This window comes from Channa argus, chromosome 19 (genome assembly GCF_033026475.1).
Source record: "Channa argus isolate prfri chromosome 19, Channa argus male v1.0, whole genome shotgun sequence".
Classification (NCBI taxonomy): domain Eukaryota; kingdom Metazoa; phylum Chordata; class Actinopteri; order Anabantiformes; family Channidae; genus Channa; species Channa argus.
Window position 1 is genome coordinate 3,568,213 of NC_090215.1, and position 20,318 is coordinate 3,588,530.

Here is a 20,318-nt window from a genome sequence, read left to right on the forward strand (position 1 = left end):
TACATTAGTGATATGGACACAATTCAGTTCAGCTTTGATTATACAGTGCTAAATCACAACAAGAGGTAAGGAGCCTTCTCTGGTACTCAGTGCACACATATCAAAATTCCATTTCAATAAAACTACAGCACAGGTTTTGTGACTATATCTGTTCAGAATAAATGCAAATGTTAAGTTGCAAATGCAGTGAGTAAAAAGTTCATATTTAGGGACTAAGGGCCCTTGTTGTAACAGTCTAAAACTTCACACAACATGTTTATTCATTTTCAAACAAAACCTAACCAGAGACGTAACAATGGAGATGAACTTGTCTGTGGTGCGACTGTACAACCAGACAGTCCATACCAACAACCTCCACTGCAATTCACTTTCTGCTGAGGGTCTGAGGTGGCAGAACTACACTAACAAAACACTCAAGTAAAACTGTAGTTACTCCACAACAAGTAGAAGTATCACTTCTAATTCTTTATTCACATTAAGTTACAAAGCAAATTTTCAAAAATTTACTTTAGGTATAAAAGTACAAATAATCAACGAAGAAAGCCATGTAGTTCCTCCAGGGATTTGCATTGTTGCCATTGAAATAATTAAACTGTTCTGCACAGCCTTGCAATTTAAAACATCATAAAAACATCACAACATACATCACAGTGGGGCGACTGTGGTGCAGGAATGTAGAGCGGTCGTCCACCAGTTGTTGGTTCAATCCCCGGCTCCTCCAGTCACATGTCAAAGTGTCCTTGAGCAAAACTCTGAACCCCAACTTAGTTGCTCCCGGTGAGTGTTGGCCAGCTGCATAGCAGCTCCCCCATCGGTGTGTGAGTGAGTGATTGTGAGTGTGAATGGGTGAATAAGAAGCAGTGTAAAATGCTTTGAGTGCCAATAGGTAGAAAAGTGCTTTATAAGTGAAGAACTTTTACCAGTTGTTTTAGAGAAGCTTTCGTAATATCAGACATTTTCAATAATCTATATAGTGACTTTGTGTGGAACGATAGTGAGAAGGGGAGTTAAATTATGATTTTATTTAATTTTTATTTTATCTTTATTATGGATTATTATTTATTTATATTTATTTTAATGATCTGCATCTGTTAAGTCATTAGTCATTTTAAATAAATGTACATTATTTTTTCCTTTGAACTGTATTAGAGTACAAGCAAACGCAACATAACATGTACTACATTAGTTGCTCAGGTTTATACATAAGTACAGTACTTAAGTAAATATACTTAAGGATGCTTGTCACCTCTCAGTGGTTATACTCCCTATACAAATATAATCATGATAACAGTTTAGTTGCATAGGAACGTAGCATTTTCGGGAACAGTGCTGAATGAACACATGAAGAGACAGTTAAATGAAATCAGTGAGTCAGGTCAGATTGCAGTTTTTTGTGCTGTGCACTCTGGCTTCTGATGCAATGCAAATCTCTCTGATTAAGCCCAACACCATCAAGTTCAAAGCCTTGGAAACAAGCTTGGTCTACCAAAACCTGCAGTCACACAGAGCACTTGTGTTACTCATTTACAGACATACCGTAGCTCAACTGCAGGGGAACCATAAAAGAACATTATTAATCATTCAAAAGCCCTTCAAAGATTCATGGCCCAGAGGGGCCTTGAACTTTGTCCCTCCCCTCCTCCTGTCTATTGCTGACTCCAAGTCACTGCATGGTCAAAGACAAGAGAGGAGTTTCATTCTGTGAAATGGTATGATTAACCTAACATTTCCTGATATGTGTGATAATTAGTGTACAATCTGACAACATCAAACGCTTCAGCTAAAATTAATACTTTCAGTCTAGATCAGACCAGTAATGTAGTTTAGATCTCAGAGAATTTATTCAACTGTTAGAAGCCCCACAAATAATGCCTGTGTCAAGCACTCACATTGCTGTTAATTCAATTCAACTTTTTCAAGGCACTTTACAGAATAAAGTCAAGACTATAAATATGTATAGAGAGAACCCAACAATTCCCCCTTGAGCAAGCCCTAGGCAACAGTGGGGAGGAAAATCTCCCTTCAACGGAAGAAACCTCCAGCAGAACCAGGCTCACGGTGGGAGGCCATCTGCCTTGACCGGTTGGGGTGAGTGGAAAGTGAAGAGAGAAAAGAAAAAGAGCAACAAAAGCAACAACAAGACATCGGGCAGGTTGGTAGAACCAGTAGCTGCACACTAGAAACACACTGCTTCAAAGCCGGGGACACCTGCAGAAAGGGACAAAGAGAGGGAGACAGAGCAGGACAAAGACAACTACAGGAGAAAACATACAGAGTTAATGTCAAACAGTGGTGACAACTGTGGGATGAGAAAAGAGGAGAGACGGACAAGAGGAGGAAAGGAGCTCAGTGCATCGGGGGGTGGGCCCCCCAGCAGTCTAAGCCTATGGCAGCATAACTGTAACTAACTATATGCTTTATTAAAGAGGAAGGTTTTAAGCCTAAACTTAAAAGTAGAGAGGGTGTCTGCTTCCCGGATCTGAACTGGGAGCTGGTTCCACAAGAGAGGACCTTGATAGCTAAAGGCTCTACCTCCCATTCTATTTTTGGAAATTCTGGGAACCACAAGTAGGCCTGCATTCTGAGAGCGAAGTGGTCTACTGGGTGGATATGGTGCTATGAGGTCTTCTATATATGATGGAGCCTGACCATTCAGAGCTTTATATGTAAGAAGCAGGGTTTTAAATTCTATTCTACATTTAATGGGAAGCCAATGGAGAGAAGCTAGTGAAGGTGAAATATAATCTCTCTTGCTAGTTCCAGTCAGCACTCTTGCTGCAGCATTTTGGATTAATTGCAGGCTCTTCAGGGAGTTACTGGGGCATCCTGAAAGTAGGGAATTACAGTCCAACCTAGAGGTAACAAATGCATGGACCAGTTTTTCAGCATCACTTTGAGACATGATGCTCCTAATTTTCCCAATGTTAACATAGGTGGAAGAAGGCTGTTCTAGAGATTTGTTTTATATGTGAGGTAAAGGACAAATCCTGGTCAAAAATAACTCCAAGGTTCCTTGTAGTAGTACTGGAGGCCAGACTTATGCCATCTAGACTAACAATATGATTATGACATCATATCTCTGAGATTTTTGGGCCCAAATACTATGACTTCAGTTTTGTCTGAGTTTAGAAGTAAAAAATTGTGGGACATCCAGGCCTTTATGTCTTGTAGGCTTGAAGCTTGATTAACTGATTATTTTCATCTGGTTCCACAGGTAAATATAGCTGGGTATCATCAGCATAGAAATGAAAATTTATGGAGTGTTTTTTGTAATGTTACCTAAAGGAGACATATGTAAAGTAAAAAGTATTGGTCCTAACACAGAGCCTTGTGGAACTCCATAGCTAACCTTTGTGTGCATGGAGGATTCATCATTAACATGAACACATTGAAATCTATCAGATAGATAAGATTTAAACCAACTTAGTTCAGTTCCTTTAATCCCAATTTCATGTTCCAGTCTCTGTAATAAAATGTTATGATCAATGGTATCGAATGCAGCACTAAGATCTAACAGGACAAGTATAGAGATGAGCCCATTATCTGAGGCCATGAGAAGATCATATACCTGTACAGGTGGTCACATAATTGCTTTGCAACTATTTTTTCAAACATATTAGAAATAAAAGGGAGATTAGATATTGGTCTGTAATTGGCTAAAACACCTGGGTCAAGACAGGGTTTTTTAAGTAGTGGTTTAATTACAGCTCCTTTATAGGCCTGTGGTACATAACCTGTTTCTAAAGATAGATTGACGATATCTAATATGAATGTATCTATTAAGGGTAAAGATTCCTTGAGTAGTCTAGTTGGAATTAATGATGCAACTATTAATGATGAATAACGTGCTGTTCTGGCATCACGTTTTTAAACAGTTTTTTCAGGCTAAATTAGATTCTTCTAAATTTTCGAGAATCAGACGGATGTGAGGACACAGTGACCTTTGACCTTTGATTTACATAATCCAACCACATTTATTAAGTAATTCCCTTAAGGTGCTTCTGAGATAATGTGATCACAGGAAGGGGACATTACATATCCTGCCTCTTGTAATGAGGTAACTATGCTAACTATGCTTCTCTTAGTATTACAATAATATAATTTGTTACTTTATCAAGTTATTAATATTATTACTAGTTACTGTATGGAGCAGCCCTTTACCAAGTTCAGAAACTATACTGTGATTATTTTACTATCTATTGTCTAACTTAGAAAATTAATGCTTTCTAAATAGGTTAATCTCCCTAAATGAATCTCCTCAAATGTCTCGATTGTTACACTCAGTAGTTGAAGGCGGTTAAAGGGGAGTTATGTTATAGAAAATGTGCAGACAATCAACTGTGAAATTCCTGGTTTTCAGAAGGCTCATTAGTCACATTCAGACCAAATTTAGTCAAAGCATGAATAGGTGAGGTATTAGACATATGAAGCTGTTGCTGGGCAAGTATTTTGGTAACTGCGTCTTCAGAATTTTACTTTTCACTTGACCAACTGTTACTTTTAGGAACATTTTGCTAAATTAATCAAAAACGTAGTATGTTAATGCCTTAAAAAGTAATATTATTAAATAAAATTATTAGCCTATTACTTCAATTAAGCACTAAATATGTAATATATTACCTTGACATGTAACTTATATATGTGTCCCTCCAGAAATTCAGTTTGTCTCGATCCCCGGATCAACTGATCTTCCGTAAATCCCGTGTGATCTTGCAATATAAAACATCATATAATATCAGCTTATGACACATAAAATTAATCTGCTAGACACTGTTCATTTTTGATGAGCCTTTTGCTGCTAGGAGTGTGTGGGTCGCAGAAACATTTGACAGCATCTCTCCACAAGAGCAGATTTCTACTGAAAAATAATTGTATAAAAATTACATACTGTCTTTTAAAGGACAAGAATATTACATGTTCTATATTTATGTCTCTTGAGCCTCATAGAGGCTGCAGAGAAAACACACTAATTTAGCATTGAGAAGAATCAAGGGAACAGCGAGAGGACAAACCAACTATCATGTGTAAAAGCCATCAGATACTGATACTGGCATCTTCAGGTAGCAACAAGAGGACAGAGCTGGAGGAGGACGGTGCTAAGTTGTCTCTGACAGGCGGATGGTTTTCTGCCAGTAAAGTGAATAGGCGCTAATAAGCACTTTTAAACTGAGCACTGAATTAAAAGTGCCTCCACACGAAGTCTGATGATTAACAATGTTAATGATGACAATAGAAGGCCACGTTTAATCATCTGAAGTGATTTTATACACTGATGACAAAATGTCTTCGCTTGTGCCACCCAGAAGTAATTTTCCACATAAACTGGCTGAAATGACTAAAGCAGACGGGAACTAATGAGAATATTCTCATCACTCCAATATGTGTCTGTGGGGCAGTAATCCCCCGTGCCCTGGCTGAATCAGCTGTTGGCTGCAGGCTGAGATCAACTGGCTGAGATCAACATTTAATTAACACTGCACTGCTGCTTTTTCCATTCAGAAACTGATCCTGACTCATGTTGAGGTGTTGGGAGCTAAGAGTGTTTTTTAAAACAACAGAACTCACCTGCAGCATCTCTAACAGTTTTTTGGGATCGATTTTTTCATTAGCAAGCTCACTGATTGCATGTATGGCGTTACAGTGCAGTGCTGAGAGGAGCATGATTTAAGGACCGTAGGAAATTTATAGAAAGTGGGAAAGAAGGAGGGAGTTTCAGAGAAGCTGGTTATGTTACTGTGTCATTTTGCTGCTGCAATGTTCTGTGTAAAAGTTCCACTTTCTTAGTTTTCTCATTATGAGGCCACCAGTGGTAGAAATGATGCTCTAAACTGTCAATAATGACACTGCATATGTAGGTAATGTCTGCACCAAATGGACAAATGGACAGTGATACATGCAGAAAACAAAACAGTGTTTTTTGTTTCTAATGCATCATATTTCTCCTTAAAAAAATCAAATGAAGCAAAAAAGTGTCCATCATTAGTCTGAAATGTAAAATTGATTAAGGTTTACATTGTTAAACTAATGTTAAATTTGATTAAAATTGTTATACAGTATTGGATGATGGTTTGCATTTGTTCTTTGAATTTGCTTGTAATTTTTGTTACCTTCATGAATCGTATGAGAACCAACACTCACAACTAAATCATTAACGCAGCAGTTTGGGTCAAGCATTTTGAGTTATTTCTATTGATATTAAGTTGAAACAACAAACTATACTGTGTAACTATATTGAATTAGCATTTCTACTAGGAATACACACATTTCTATTAACCATCCACTAGCAAATATGTTTTAGTTGACTACTGATAAATATTAAGTTGCTACAAATAGTTTTTCAAATTACTGCTTCCATAATAGAAAACGCTCTAACACAATTTCTCTTCCCCCGGCACAAATAAAAATCCATCTCTATTAACCTTATCCACCAACACAAAACAAAGAGGGACACTTTACATGGCCAAATACAACCAGCATGTTTAGTAGGACAACGCATTCTGTTAAGTTTGTTGTACAGTGTTGTACACATCAGTCAGGATATAAGAAATTCCAATAATTGAATTTCTTTGTAAAGCAAATTATTATTACCTTTAAAATGTCTTTCATATCTGTGCCAGGTACAACAGGTCCTGTCACACAGTCTCTACTTGTTTTGTGTTAAGTGGACAAAAGAGGGGAATTAAAAAACTGGACTGAAAGATAAAAAAAAATGTAGTTCCCATGTCCATTTTTAGTTACCATGACTTAAATTTTAATACTGATAATATTTCAACAAAACTCATTAAAGTAAGTTCCTAAATTAAAAAAGTTTAGTTAAATAAGTAAATTAGTATTTTATCTTGGTGGTGATAACAGGTCACTCCAATTACTTTTTAGCATGAACATGCAGACTCACAAGCAGGCAAAGATTAGAGATAGATAGAGGAGCTGCAGGCTAAAAAAAAAAAACAAGATAACAAGCAAGTTGGGAAGGTCCAGCAACACAATCTGGCAGGGAGCAGGTGGCTTTGGTGGTATATACTGTAAACTGTAAGCTGAATGGGAAACAGGTGAGCAGGTGGTTGAAAATGCAGAGTGTCAGTACAAAGGCATCTGGTGGCTGCACTGAGAATAACAGCAGACAAAAAGAAAGGTCAGAACCAACAAGAGTGAGGGCAGCAATCATGGCAGTGTGATTAGTCACTAAATTGTTTTTTAGAGAATCTGGGCGATGAAGCAGTTCACCCCTGCTGTGGTCTCAACCCCTGCTTATCCGTCTATTTCTATCATCCCTGATGAGTCGGTGGGATGATGCATTCCACAACTGTGCTGTAATCATACAGACTGTGTCAAGGGGCTGTAATTAATGCCCAGAACAAACTGACATGTTTGTCTGTGGGGGGGTGGCATCACTCACAGGGATGAAGTGTTTCCTGCTGCTGGGTTTGAAGTGTGGCAGTTGGATTTCTCATTTTAACTAAGGGAGAAATGAAAATGGAGGCAAAGTGGTCAAGCAGAAAGAGCATTTACAGCAGAGTGAGTTATATCATGGTTCCAGGTATCCTGGGTTTGTCACTGAGCCAAGTTTGGATTTGAACTGCTTGTTCGTGTGAGAGGAAAAACTAGCCCTTTTCAGTTGACCCACTAGATTTAGAGCTTTGTCTTTTTCTGTGTAGCCGTGCAATTGTCACCGCTGTCAGAAGCATTTGGTGCTTTTCTAAAAGCCTACATGAAGTAGATAATAAATGCAGGCTGAGTTCTTCCAAACAGTAAATGTTTGCTTTTTTTGGGGGGGGGGGGGGGGGGGTTCTAGTGGAGCTTGTTGTCATGGTTTGTTCAAGAGGGGATGAAACAAAGTGGCTTCTGCCTCTTTTATGTTTTAGAATAATCCTGCACGTGCCTGGATTTAAAGAGGAGCTTGAATGTGTCTTGCTTCTCTAACGCCGCCTGATTATGTTTGCTGAGTGGGATTTTACACTGTGGTACACATCTGCCTGCCTTATCGGCCACCAGCAGCCTGCACTGCACATCTGTATCAACATAACTGTTTCAACTCACATTCATGCACAAACCCAAATGCTAAAAACATTTTTATGACACTATTTTGTTTACATGCTTCACTGGGGACAAAATTCATGAGTTTTCATGAAATTGCGCAGCAGCTCCAGCACAGACAAACCATGATCGCTCACAGGCAGATGGATGGGCTCCACGGGGGCCTATTACCGTATGCTGGAGCTCGGCCTTTATTTTCCTCCCCACATGGTAAATAGACTGCATTTAAATTTAGTGGTTAACTTTAAAGTCCATCAGGACGGCTTAGATTCAAACAAACATTCATGAGATCACCAGCTCGTCAGCTCCATGGGGGCGGGGCCAGATTAGCCACCTCAGGTGCCACCTCCTGCCATTGTTTGTTCACATTAGAATTTTCTTGCAGTTGCAGCCATGGATTTTTACCTCTCCCCGCTTTTTTGTCATAAAATACAAACATTTTATAAACAAATCACAGTATCTAAAAAAGTTTTTTTTAAATTCATGTTTAAAAACATTTTCCAAAAACGCCACCTTAAATGAACGAGTGCCCCAGTCGGGCAACTGCAACAAAACATTTCTGAATCCTTTCCTGCTGCTTTACCAGCTGAGCAGCTGCTGTCCTACATACAAACAGTGCAATCAGTTTTAAAAAGTCCCCGTTATCGTGGATTCTCTTTTCTCCGCCACAGGTGTTTCATTTCTGACTGTATCCCCACCCCAGCTCTCCCACAAGTCTCCCTCTTCTCCTCAACTTCTTCTCCTCCCCCTCTTCCTGCTTTTGTTTGCCAAGTACCCAGAGTTCCCTTCTGTCTGTATCATTCTCCAGTGTCATCTTCTCCATCCTCCTTAACCCTCACATTCTCCATATATGGAAGACTCCACTATGATACTGGACACTTCCCAAACTGTCCTCCTGTATAACAGGGTGTTATTCTCAGCTCTGATTGGGCAGTTTTTCAATGTCCCTCTAACTCATGTTCCATAACATTTTGGATATACTTGCTTTTTATCAATGTTTATGCATAGATAACAGCAGCGTCATTGTGCTTATACTTCCTGAATAAGCCATGTATGTCTGAAGGAATTCAAATATTATAGGGGCCAGACTGGAGCATAATCATCTCTTTTCTAACATAAACTGAAGCATTTGCAACAGCCAAAGAAGTCGATGCTTAGATCACAGAAGAGAAAATGACAACAATGACATAAATGCTAAGTCATACAGAGGCTCATAAAAACGTATACCTAAACTTATTAAACTTATTTTAAATGGCATATTTTAACATTCCTCTGCCCCAGTCCGACGATCACAGTAAACAGAAAAAGAGAAATGTCTAAATACGCTGACTTGATTTATTTACCTTTGGAGTGAAATTTGCAGATGATGTACATGCATGTACATTGTCTACTATTTCTGCTAGTGACCTTTTTTCATTACATTTAAGCCCCTCAATATTCTTTTAAGATCAACTTGAAAATCCCAAACCTCTTCTCTTGTGAGTTGTCAGTACATTCTATTCTTGACAGTGAATTAGCTGCAGCCCGTTAGATTCACTAAACCATGTGGATAACATGCAGTATTTTGCCTATAGATCACTGTTCACCTTCCAGATTCATCTTTTCGTGCTTCAGAATAGATCCCCTCCCAAAAAAAAACTCTTGAATATTAAGTCTGCTCCACAGAGCCTCGGAATAAAGGTGTTCACCTCACCTGGCACACATTCTAGTAGGTGAATAGAAATTACCTGACAGTCAATCACTGTGGCCTTTCTCTCAGTTAATGCCACAGGCTTGTTTTCTGTGAGCACTGAGGAAAATGAGAAAGTGAACATGTACTATCTTGCACTTGCAGCTTTCTCATCTACGTTGAAAAGGGAATTGTCTGTGAGTGAAATAACTTCCAAACTAAGCTGATGACATTGTGTGTCTGGTGGTTGTTTCTCTCCTGGGGCTTTGGGTATTTTCAGATCTGTGATAAACAGAAAAATCTGAGCAGGAGCGACAGCAGCAGACAGCTGATGGCTACGGTTGACTTGGGAGAAATTAAGATTTAAATCTTGTTATAGCCGCAGTCCTCTCAGTTACAGACAGATGACTGTGATACATCATGTTTTAATAAACTGACATGTCTTTATCTGTAAACTTGTAATATTTGATGGGTATGAGCTTTTCAGCACGGGTTTAAAAATGCAAACTGCTTTCGCAGTTTGTTCTCATCCCCAGGTGATCAGATATTTTGTTTTGCTTGCTATCTAAAGCTGATTAAAAACCCAAGTAATCAGAAACAAATTTGAAATAATTAAAACCGCCATAATATAGTAAAATTACCAAAGTTACACCTCCGGTGTTTTCTGTTGAGGTATACTGGGGACATAATTAAAAGGAAACCTTGAATACAGAATTTACATACAGCAAATGTTGAGTCCCACTCAAACTCTTTTTTGGATAGAAAATCTGTGTAAGTCAATTTGTACATAGGACTTGAGCGAAAAGCATGTGCCTCAGTGTCTACATGACAAAGGATATCTTGTTCATATCTATAAGATGTTAGTGGGTTGACTTGAGAAAAAGAGGCTTTGTGCTCAACTCAGCTCATCTACTACCTGTGGGAAAGTCTTTTATTAGTATGTAAGGATTAGCATCCTGACCAAAGTGGACTTTAAAGGATTAATTAAAGGTAAAAGAAAGGTACAGACAAACAAGAGACCGCAGAAACACAGATAGTGTCATCTATTGATTTTGCACCAGCCGCCCTCAGTCACCCATTTGCTGAAAATAATGCTTCTTGGGCTCCATTACATTTAGAGAATATCGACAAAATTCAGAAAGACACATTAAAAAGTCACATTAAAGCAGGTTCGAAGATTTTTAGACCACGCAAAGGATCAAACAACTGTGAATAATGTGATTGTGTGTTGGTTGTAGTGATGAACCCAGCTATTCTCAGATCAGTGCAGCATTTTAGCAGCTTTCAGCTCATTGTTTTAGTTCGGGTTGACTCTCACAACTCTGCGTCGGGTCTTTTTGGTTGCGGCAACTAAGCAGAGAAAAGATTCTCCAACCTGCACAGCAGTCACCAGCAGCTGGTTGAACAGGGTGGTGGAGTGGGTGGAGACCAAAAGAGACACAAGGTGGACAGCCACACAACTCCAACATCAATGTTAAAATCTACAACAACAAGATCAGTGTCACCTTTACAAAAATGATAATACATCAGTGTTGTGTTCACATGCTTTGATGTAACACAAATGTCTTGCTTGTTAGGAATAATCTACAAATCTTGTTGACAGCAGGCTTTAATGATAAACTGTCCTATAATATCTAATATCAGTTAGTCATGTTTTAAGGCCATGAAAGCTCATTTCCAAATCACAGCTAGAGATTATGTAAAGGTTTGGGAATGTAACTCTTAATGGCATCTGCTTTTTAAAAAGACTTATTATTCAGTTATGAATACTTCATTTTGTAGAAAGCCATGTTTTGAAGGGCATTAATATAAAGGAAGACCCTCTCACATCAACAGAAAAACAGCTTAATTCATATGTTTTTATTAGCCCACAAACTTTGTACTGTAACTCTAAATGCTTCTTCAGAGGCTTTTACCAAAAGAAAATTTTCATTGTATTATAAAATGGTCAGTCTGTCAGACTGCCTCATCTCCCAGACACTCTCATCGTTTCTTATTTCCTCATCAAATCAATGCTGGAGTTTGTCCCTTTGATAGTCCTGTGTTTAATGTTCATTCATGTTTAATTTACAGCAAAGAACATCACGTCTCATTTCAACATTAGCATGTTCATTTTCATACATTAGCTTTAGTGGCATGAAGAAGTGAGAGCAGAGTAGGAAGCCCTGCAGCTCTCTGAGGAAAATTCTAGTTGGGGTTTTTTTTCCTTCACAGCACAAAAATGGAAAATCCCTGTCTAAGTAAAGTCCCTCAAGGAAGTGGAGGGAAGATAAGTACCAGCATCCTCCTTTGTGGTTGGGAAGAGTCTGTGCCAACATCTTGCATGGGGCTAACAGTTATCTGATGGTGATTGTTCATTATGTTTTGTTGGGGCTTCGGTACAAATGTTACAGGTTGTGTTATATCTGCTTACATCTCACCTCAAACTTCCTCTTCTGACATTACCATAGAACATTTACCTCATATTTAATCTTTTTTTTCTGTGCAACATCATTTTAGTTAAGTTATATTATTAGCAAAATTATGTTGGTACAACTGACAAGTGTTTGATTTCTGACTGTAAAATAACAAACCCATCCAATACTCCCCCCCCGGCCTGTTCCTGTCATCAAACATTTTTTATATTCCCTCAAGGTAGGAGCTCATGTGTGTGTGTGTGTGTGTGTGTATGTGTGTTTGAGTCTCCATCAAGCCACTGTACAGTGCATATGAAGGAAGCCAACTTTATAGAGACTCCCAAACTACAGTATTGCATCCTTGGTAAGCAGAGCAACGTACATTTGTGTGCGGGAACATGTTAACATTAAGGTTTGCTGTGATGTGTTATATGGTATCACAGTGCCCATAGTATATAATGACTCATTATCATTTCCATGTATGCGTCTTGTTATTGTAAGTTGCTTCACATGCAAATATAAGTGATTTTGCACTGTAAACTAAGGGAATTTGTTTAAAACCTTGTATCAAATTAATTACACTCAGCAGCAAAAGAAAACCACAATAGATACACATAGAGACTCTCTGCTGTAATTGTTGATGCCAAGGGCAGCTACGCATTCTATCAAACTTAACCATAAAAACAACATTATTACACTAAACTACAAACAAACAAACAGAAACAAAACCCCACAAGCACATGCAAGTGTCTTATGTGCATTCACACAGAAAAACCATCAGGACATTTTACAAAATGCATAGCCACAACAATAGAATACAAAATGGACTTCATCTTCAAACCCGCCTAAATCACAAAGCAAACAAAGTCTTTCCTCCTCAGGGAGACCAGCTAACCTTCATGTTTGTATAACTAATGGTAATGTACCTGAGCAGAACCATGCACACAAAGATAGCTGCCTTTATTTAAACTTCTGCTTCGCGTAAGGTTCTGCAATATATTTGCTTTACATCAGAAAATGTATGATGTGAAAAAAGCTTCACTTTACCAGCTTTCTTTACAAATGAGGACCATCAGAAATAATGGATACTTGCCCCCTCTTTTTGTACAGTGCTGTATGCTGAGGGCTCTTAAAAGTCACCCTTTTGTCCTGCAATAATGAACATAGTATTTAAGTGAAAGAAACTGGAAAGAAGTCTCGAGGATCAATGGATCAAGAGTCACAGCAGTGTGTACACACAGTGGTGCAGTCAGGTACCAATATAAACACTGTAACACAAACTGTAACAAGCATTTCTGTTAACAGGTCGTAAATAGATCCTCCTTCTTGTGTAGGTGATGAGGACCATAATCTGTATTGCAAAAATGTATTAAAATGTATATCTGAACACAAGAAAAGGCTCCAGTCCTTGAAATTAGTGAAATAAAATGGACATCCTCCAAGTTGCAGCATTGTTTGTTCAAAATCCCTTCGTTTTGTTCCACTCGTTCCACAGCAACTCATCAGGGAAAAACTGTTAAGGGAAAAGGGGGGATTTCTAACTAAAAAAAAAGACAGACTGCTTAACCCCTCGTTTGGCTTTACATCCACATTTGAATACATTATCTTTCCACAGAACAAGGACTGTGGATGTTGGCCCTCAATATTTCCACTGACAGAGCATTAAAAAAGATTTCCAGATGGCCAGTATGAACAGTTTTGCAATGATTATAGCAAGAAAGACCTCTTTCAGTTTTAATAAAGGCACCTGATGCTTGAAAAAACGTGAACCTGACCTTGAAGCATGTTGGCATGCAAGCTAATGCTGTTTACCATTAAACACGGCATCCAGCTGTAGCTGAAGCCAATGCAACAGTAAATAACATTAGCAAGTCAACGCCAATTAATTATTGAAAGGCCTGGTGTACTTTCTGGCATACAGGAGACCTTCCTCTCTCCCTCGCTCTTCCTCATCCTCTGTCTCGTTTCTGTCTGTAGAAACCTTGGCTGATGTTCAGCGGTTTTGTTTGTTAATCTGTGCAGAAAGACAGATGGTGCCACAGGAAGAGAACGCACTAAAAGACACTTGATTTATTTTCTTGTTTCAATTTCGATATTAGATTAGAAAAACTAGACATTATTACTGCAGGCATAGATACACAGTCAGACAAGACCTCCCTCATATCCTGTGTGGGACCTCTCATGGGTTTAAACTAACGAAAGATTCTGTAGCATCATCTTTATTCAACACATCCAACATTTCTCCTCTCTAATTAAATCTGATTAACAATATAAGTCCCTTCCTGTCCCGATGACGATAACAAGGCAGACCCGATATAGGGTAGAGGTAATTTAAGAGGCCCTGCATCTTCTGCCTGGGCTTTAAATCAGGTTGGACATTGCTGGCAGGCCATAACTTTAATGTTCTGTTTCCTCTCATCTAACTCACTTAAAGGCAGGAGATGACTTTGCCAACTGAGACCACACTTGACTGACATGCAGACAACCAGCACGTAACACCAACAAACACTTGATTTTATTCACTTCTAGTCTGAAACACCAGTTTGCCCTCACTAATTTAATGTTGTAATGTGGAGCAACAGCTTCATTTCAGTCAACCAGACGGCTTTTAGTTGAGGGACACTGGGACTAATCAACAGGCATCACTAATTATAGGTACAAGCATCCACCCCCAGAGAAGGATGTTTTACTTGAGGATTATACAAGGAAGCTAGTAATTGCATCCTGGAAGGATCTTGTTAATTTTAAATTTCCACACGCAGGGAATCTAATGAATATCCTAACCTACGTGTACTTCAATAAGACTTAATTATTGTAGAATTATTACATCTTGTTTGCCTTTTGCCTGAGTCTTGTAAAGCCTTGTCATTGCTCTATAATAGTCCCTTTAGGTTTTCACAGATGTTTTGAGGGGATTGTTGTGGCCTTAAATGCCTAGTTTGGCCAGCTGGCTTTTCTAAAGTATTGCAATGCATGTCGCAATGTTCTCTCTTGCTGTAAAGCGAACTATTATTGACTTAGAATGTGGGTTTTCTTTTAGAAAGTAACACCATGTAGCATTAACAAGCTGTCATTAGCAGTTCTTTATGTGAGAGGTTCAGGGACAGTGCAGTGCAGAGGTCCCATGTGCAGAAAACGCACAAAGAATAGTCAGGGATGAGTTGAATTTGCCAATTCCTGGAGGAGGTAGGTTGGTGATATAAGTAGAGATTTGAATGTATTTTGTCCAAATTGAGGTGTTACTGTGACAAAAGCACAGGACAGTTATATTAAAAATGCAGAGGTGAGCTCAGTTACGTAGCAGTTAAAAGGCTAATTCGCCAGCTCTGCTTGCGCGGGAATGTTTACGGAACTTTGATGCTGACATGCAGTGAGCTCCCATTTTTAAACTCCTAATTGATTTGGTTGTGTCATCAAGAGCTGGGTTTGATCCATAAGCGGCTACATCCACTGGGGCTGAGAAAGGCCTCATTTGCATAAGTGTCGGTGCTCTGCTGCACGGTTGCTTGTTTCTCAGCAACAGCAGTCACAGCCTTGTGAACCCCAGTGTTGAGACCTGACTGCCTGATAAATGATATAAAAAAAAGGCAAACAGCAGGATGAATGAACAAAATCTAAGACCATGTCCATTGTGTGTGACTGATTAGAGGTTTAATGATTCAGTGAACATGAATAAATGAACTGATGTCAAATTGATCACTTTTTAAATGTTTCATTTACATTTTCAACGAGGTAAAAATGTCATATTAACACCAATAGCTGCTAACTGTGGTTCACAGCTGTGTCCACTCAATTAAAACTACCTTTCACATACAGTTACTGCAAATGGACAGTCAGGGTTTGAGTAAAAGGCTTTATTTGTGATAGAAAAGACAGCAGCAGATAAAATGCTTGCTGCTGTTTATCTTCTCTGTGGAGAAGTGGTGAAAGAGATGGTGCTGGAAGATATTTACTGGCAATTTGCATCTCTGACCTCTGTGCTTTTTTACACCATTTAAACAGTTACAATTCAAAGATGCCGTTATCTGCATATTTCTATTAACACTGGCCTGAACACATAGTTGGGATGTTATCTGCTCTTATTAGCCCAAACTTAGCAGATTCCTACTCTACCTTTCAGTAGGCACAACAATTGGTTATCATACTCTATTATGTGCTGGACCTTGGTTGTCATGGTTACAACATTAAATATGGATTTATATCTCCCTATGCAACTGTCACTATTGATTCTGTCATATTTACTACACCAGCTAGATGTTGCTATTTTAACACACACTGGTAGGTAGTAGGTGCCCTACAGACACATTCCATGTGGGCATGTTGATGACAGATAACTGAGCAGGCTACACCCTGTTCCAATCAGCCGTACGGTCCTGTAGCATAAATATGTTGATTACTGTGGTGTTAAGACTTTCACTGTTATCTACACCACTCCAGATATATGTTCATGTTCCCCGTAACTGCTGAGCGTTTTAATAAGATCCTGTTTATCATCGCATTCACTCTATCAGCTTTATGCACCAAGCTTTTTTTTTTAATGCAAGTTAGTTAAATTCATGGCTCTGAGATTTGACTCTGCTTTTTAATCCAGAGTGGGATGTTGATCTGGGACACACTGGAACTAGACAGTCACCAATCTGCATAATTCTTTCGCATGCATCTCTCACAGACACTCATTCACTGCTGCTGCCAAATTTCCCACTCTTCCCTCAGTTCATAAATTTGATGGACTAGATTGAGTTTCAGAGTTCCCCCCTGCAGCGCTCTCACTGAGTGGAACCCTGCTGACAGACTGTTGTTACAGGTTATCTTCATCACATTCTCCATCCTGACTGTGCTTATTAATTACGTAGGAGACGTACAGTCAGTATCAAGTCTCTGTGGCAGGTTAATTGAAAATCATATTCTTACATTATAAAGAACAGAGCAAACAGAAATGTGTAAAAAAAAAGGTTGCCAAGGGTGTGAAAACTAAAAATTTGCAATTCATATTCTCTCTAATAGCAACACTTTCATTCTGCCGATTCTTGTACAAAATGGTTTGGCTAAAAGCTTTATGTGTTGTACTGTACATGTTTGGTACATGTGCACCTTTTTAGTACAGTTACTAATAATAATCCCAACTGATTTTTATCAGAAGTAGCAGAATAAACCAAATATACAAGTGTACTTGCTGAAAAGCACAGTACTTTAGGTGGCTATCATGCATCAGACCTTAGTTGTCATGGGTAAAATATTAAGACGTTTTAATATTTAGGCATAAAACCAACACCTATGGCCATGATAATGACTAATCCAAAGCCCAAAGAACAGCGTAATAATTGGCAAAATGGAAAGTGCAGCCCACACAGAAATAAAAGCTTTTAAGGAAGCATTGCACACTCGGGCTGTGACTGGCTAAAAGTGCAATGTGAGGACCTGAGCAACAGTTACACGCAGTTACACGCTCCGCTATTGGGCTGGTGGGGGCTGGTGGGTGAACATTGGTGGGTTTACAGAACAGTCTGACATTGAAAGCCCAGACACGAACACATGGACATACTGTATTGACAAGACAGGAGATGTCAGGAAATGATGGAAAGCAATTTTTGGTCATTTATTTAAGTGGTTTGACAAAAATGATTGAGTTAGTTAGTTAGTCCAACAAATCAGATCTATTTTCTCATCACTTGGAAGGTGCCAGAGGATTCTGCTGAACAAAACTTTTACATCCAAAATAATAAACAAGGCTAAATTTGACCTGGGTTTAGTCCACACTGTGCACATCATACTAGAAAAGCATAAATAAGTGACGTCATGCTCTGTAATAAGGATTTGCAGTTTAATTATCATGTTTTATCATCGTGGTCTGATCAGATTATTATTATTAGTTTCACTATGCTAAATACTTTTCGCCTTATCACTACTAAATATCTGGACTAAACATTTTGAATATTAATTTGTGTCGTGTGTTGGCAGCTTGCCCACGATGCTTCTCAGTTCTTAAAGCTACAGTTTAAAAAAAAAAAATCAAATCAATGTTAACATGAGGTCAGTCCACTTTTTCTTCAAGACATGAAAATAAATGAGATGCTACGAAACTTACAGAATGATATGTACAGTAATAATTGAAACTCTTGGATGGTTTAGAAATCAGCTTCCTCTCAAAAACCTTTTGGAAGCAAAAATTATATCCTATCTTATAAATGCAACCTAAATGCACATAACAACGAGTATTTATGTTAAATGCTATACACCAGATGCTTTTTAGACTTGTGGCTCTGTGAGTTTGAGACACCCCAGAGAACTGGAATGCAATTGGGGACTTGTGGGAACCAAATGATCAAAAGCCAAGTTATGATGTGAGTCTTGCAGACAATTGTCATATTTGACTTGATCAGCTGACACAAACGACAAAGCTTCTTTATTCTCTGACTAGTCTGAACATCTTAGAAATCCTAAAAATTGATATTTTTTTTTGTCTGTGTATGTATCTTTAGAAAATCTCTGATTCCCTTTCAAAGACAGGGCAGGAAGTGGATTTGATGTTGTGGAATGACAACAAAGAAAATGTTGAATGCAAGGCTTTGACTGTGTGACCTCTGTTGAGCTCGGGGACTCTCAGGCACTGCCCTCGACTTTCTCCCAATCTGGTCTAATAAAGCTGAGAGAGGCTCAGCTGTCATCTTCAGTCTCCCAAAGCTTTTACTAGGCTATATCCTATTTTTTGTCAAAGGCTTACACGGACAGGAATTCCTTGATTGCACAGGCTTGCTCTTAGTTTGTTTGGCTTCTTTGATTATAGTGCAACTGAGAACATTTTTCCGAAGCTTTTCCTTTGGGACGTGAGTAGGTGAGTCAGGCGGAGGAAAAACTGAGACATGAAAAAGTTAAATGCAACACTAAACAAGGGACATCACTGACTTTAACAGGAAGTGTTCATCTAACCCACCTATTCATGTTAGGAGGCTTTTTTTCCAGGACACAGGTACTTTGCAGAGTTTAAATAATAACATCTTTTTTTTTTGCAGAACTCAGTGTAATTAGGAAGGATGTTTTTGCCCTTACTAAATTATTTTGACCTGAACTTTAAATGATGACTATCTTGTTAGAGAGGGATCATTTATTATTTTCAGGTCACCATAGTACAGCTCATCTTCCTAAGGTTGGGCTAACTGTACAAACTGTAAAGTTTTGTCTGAAATCCCAAAATCAAACCAGTCCAGAATTGACTCAAATTCACTTTAAAAACACAAAGCACCTTCACCTCAAAACATCCTTACAAGCTAAAACAGGAAGGTCTCTATATTTAGCGTGCTAACTTTCTTTGAGTCTTTGTCCTGTGAGGCATCATTCAAATGGAGTCTCAGCTTTGGAAGTGTGTTACTTCAAAGGAGACAGAGCTTCCTGTGAAGCAACACGTTCAGCCTTGGACATTTGTGACACTGTGCTGCGGTAAAAGTGAGCTGCAAGCATTTGGATCAGATAACAGGGAGGTGAGGCAAAGTGGTAAGTGTTGGGGGAGTCCACAGCCCTCTGCAGGAGGGTAATACCAGGTTTATCTTAAGACAACATAAAGCTTCAACTTGGAAATTTTCTCAAGCTGCAGCCTTCTTCCACAAAAATCCCTGTTTTTGTTTGTCTCTTTGGGAGCATGTAAGACATCGAAGCAAACAAGGCCAGAGCTCAGCCTCTCAGCAGTTGTCAGTTTGTTTCCATAAGTTGCTCTCTTAAAACCAGATGCACCCAGAACTGATTCAGCCATGTCGATCAGATTTCTCTCTTAAATGTGACTCGTGGAACCCGAATGTGTCGGCTCAGTTATTACGCTTTATCGAAAATGTTTTTTTTTTACGCTCTATATTTTATGTCCTGCATTTTAAGCACATGTTTTGTGGTATGAGTGGGTCTAAAATGTGGGAAGTACACTTGAATGTCTCCAGGTTCGCTTTTATTATCCTTCATCTTGCTGCTAGGTATTTTCCTCTGTGCATTTAGTAAAGGACAAAAGCAGAAGAATCTGTATCACATCATCTAATTGTCTGCTGTTATTTTGTCTTTTACAGTCAATACCTGGATGATGAGAGGGTTATCAGGTAAGTACATCACGCAATCTATCCTCTAACCAAAGATAAGATAGAACATTACCAGTCTCTAGGGAAAACTGAGTCACTGTGAGAGAACATAGTAACAAGAGAAATGAAAAATACTGAAGGGAAGACGTCAGTGTTTTTAGACGT

General features: G+C 38.7%; 1 protein-coding gene across 1 annotated transcript in view; it reads left to right on the plus strand.

Moving 5' to 3' along the window:
- LOC137104825 (receptor activity-modifying protein 3-like) overlaps nucleotides 1-20,318 on the plus strand; it is a 35,577-nt gene that overhangs the window by 2,478 nt on the left and 12,781 nt on the right. Inside the window, exon 2 of the mRNA XM_067486571.1 lies at nucleotides 20,145-20,174. Coding sequence (XP_067342672.1) covers nucleotides 20,145-20,174 — 30 coding nt within the window. The remainder of the gene's footprint in view (nucleotides 1-20,144; nucleotides 20,175-20,318) is intronic.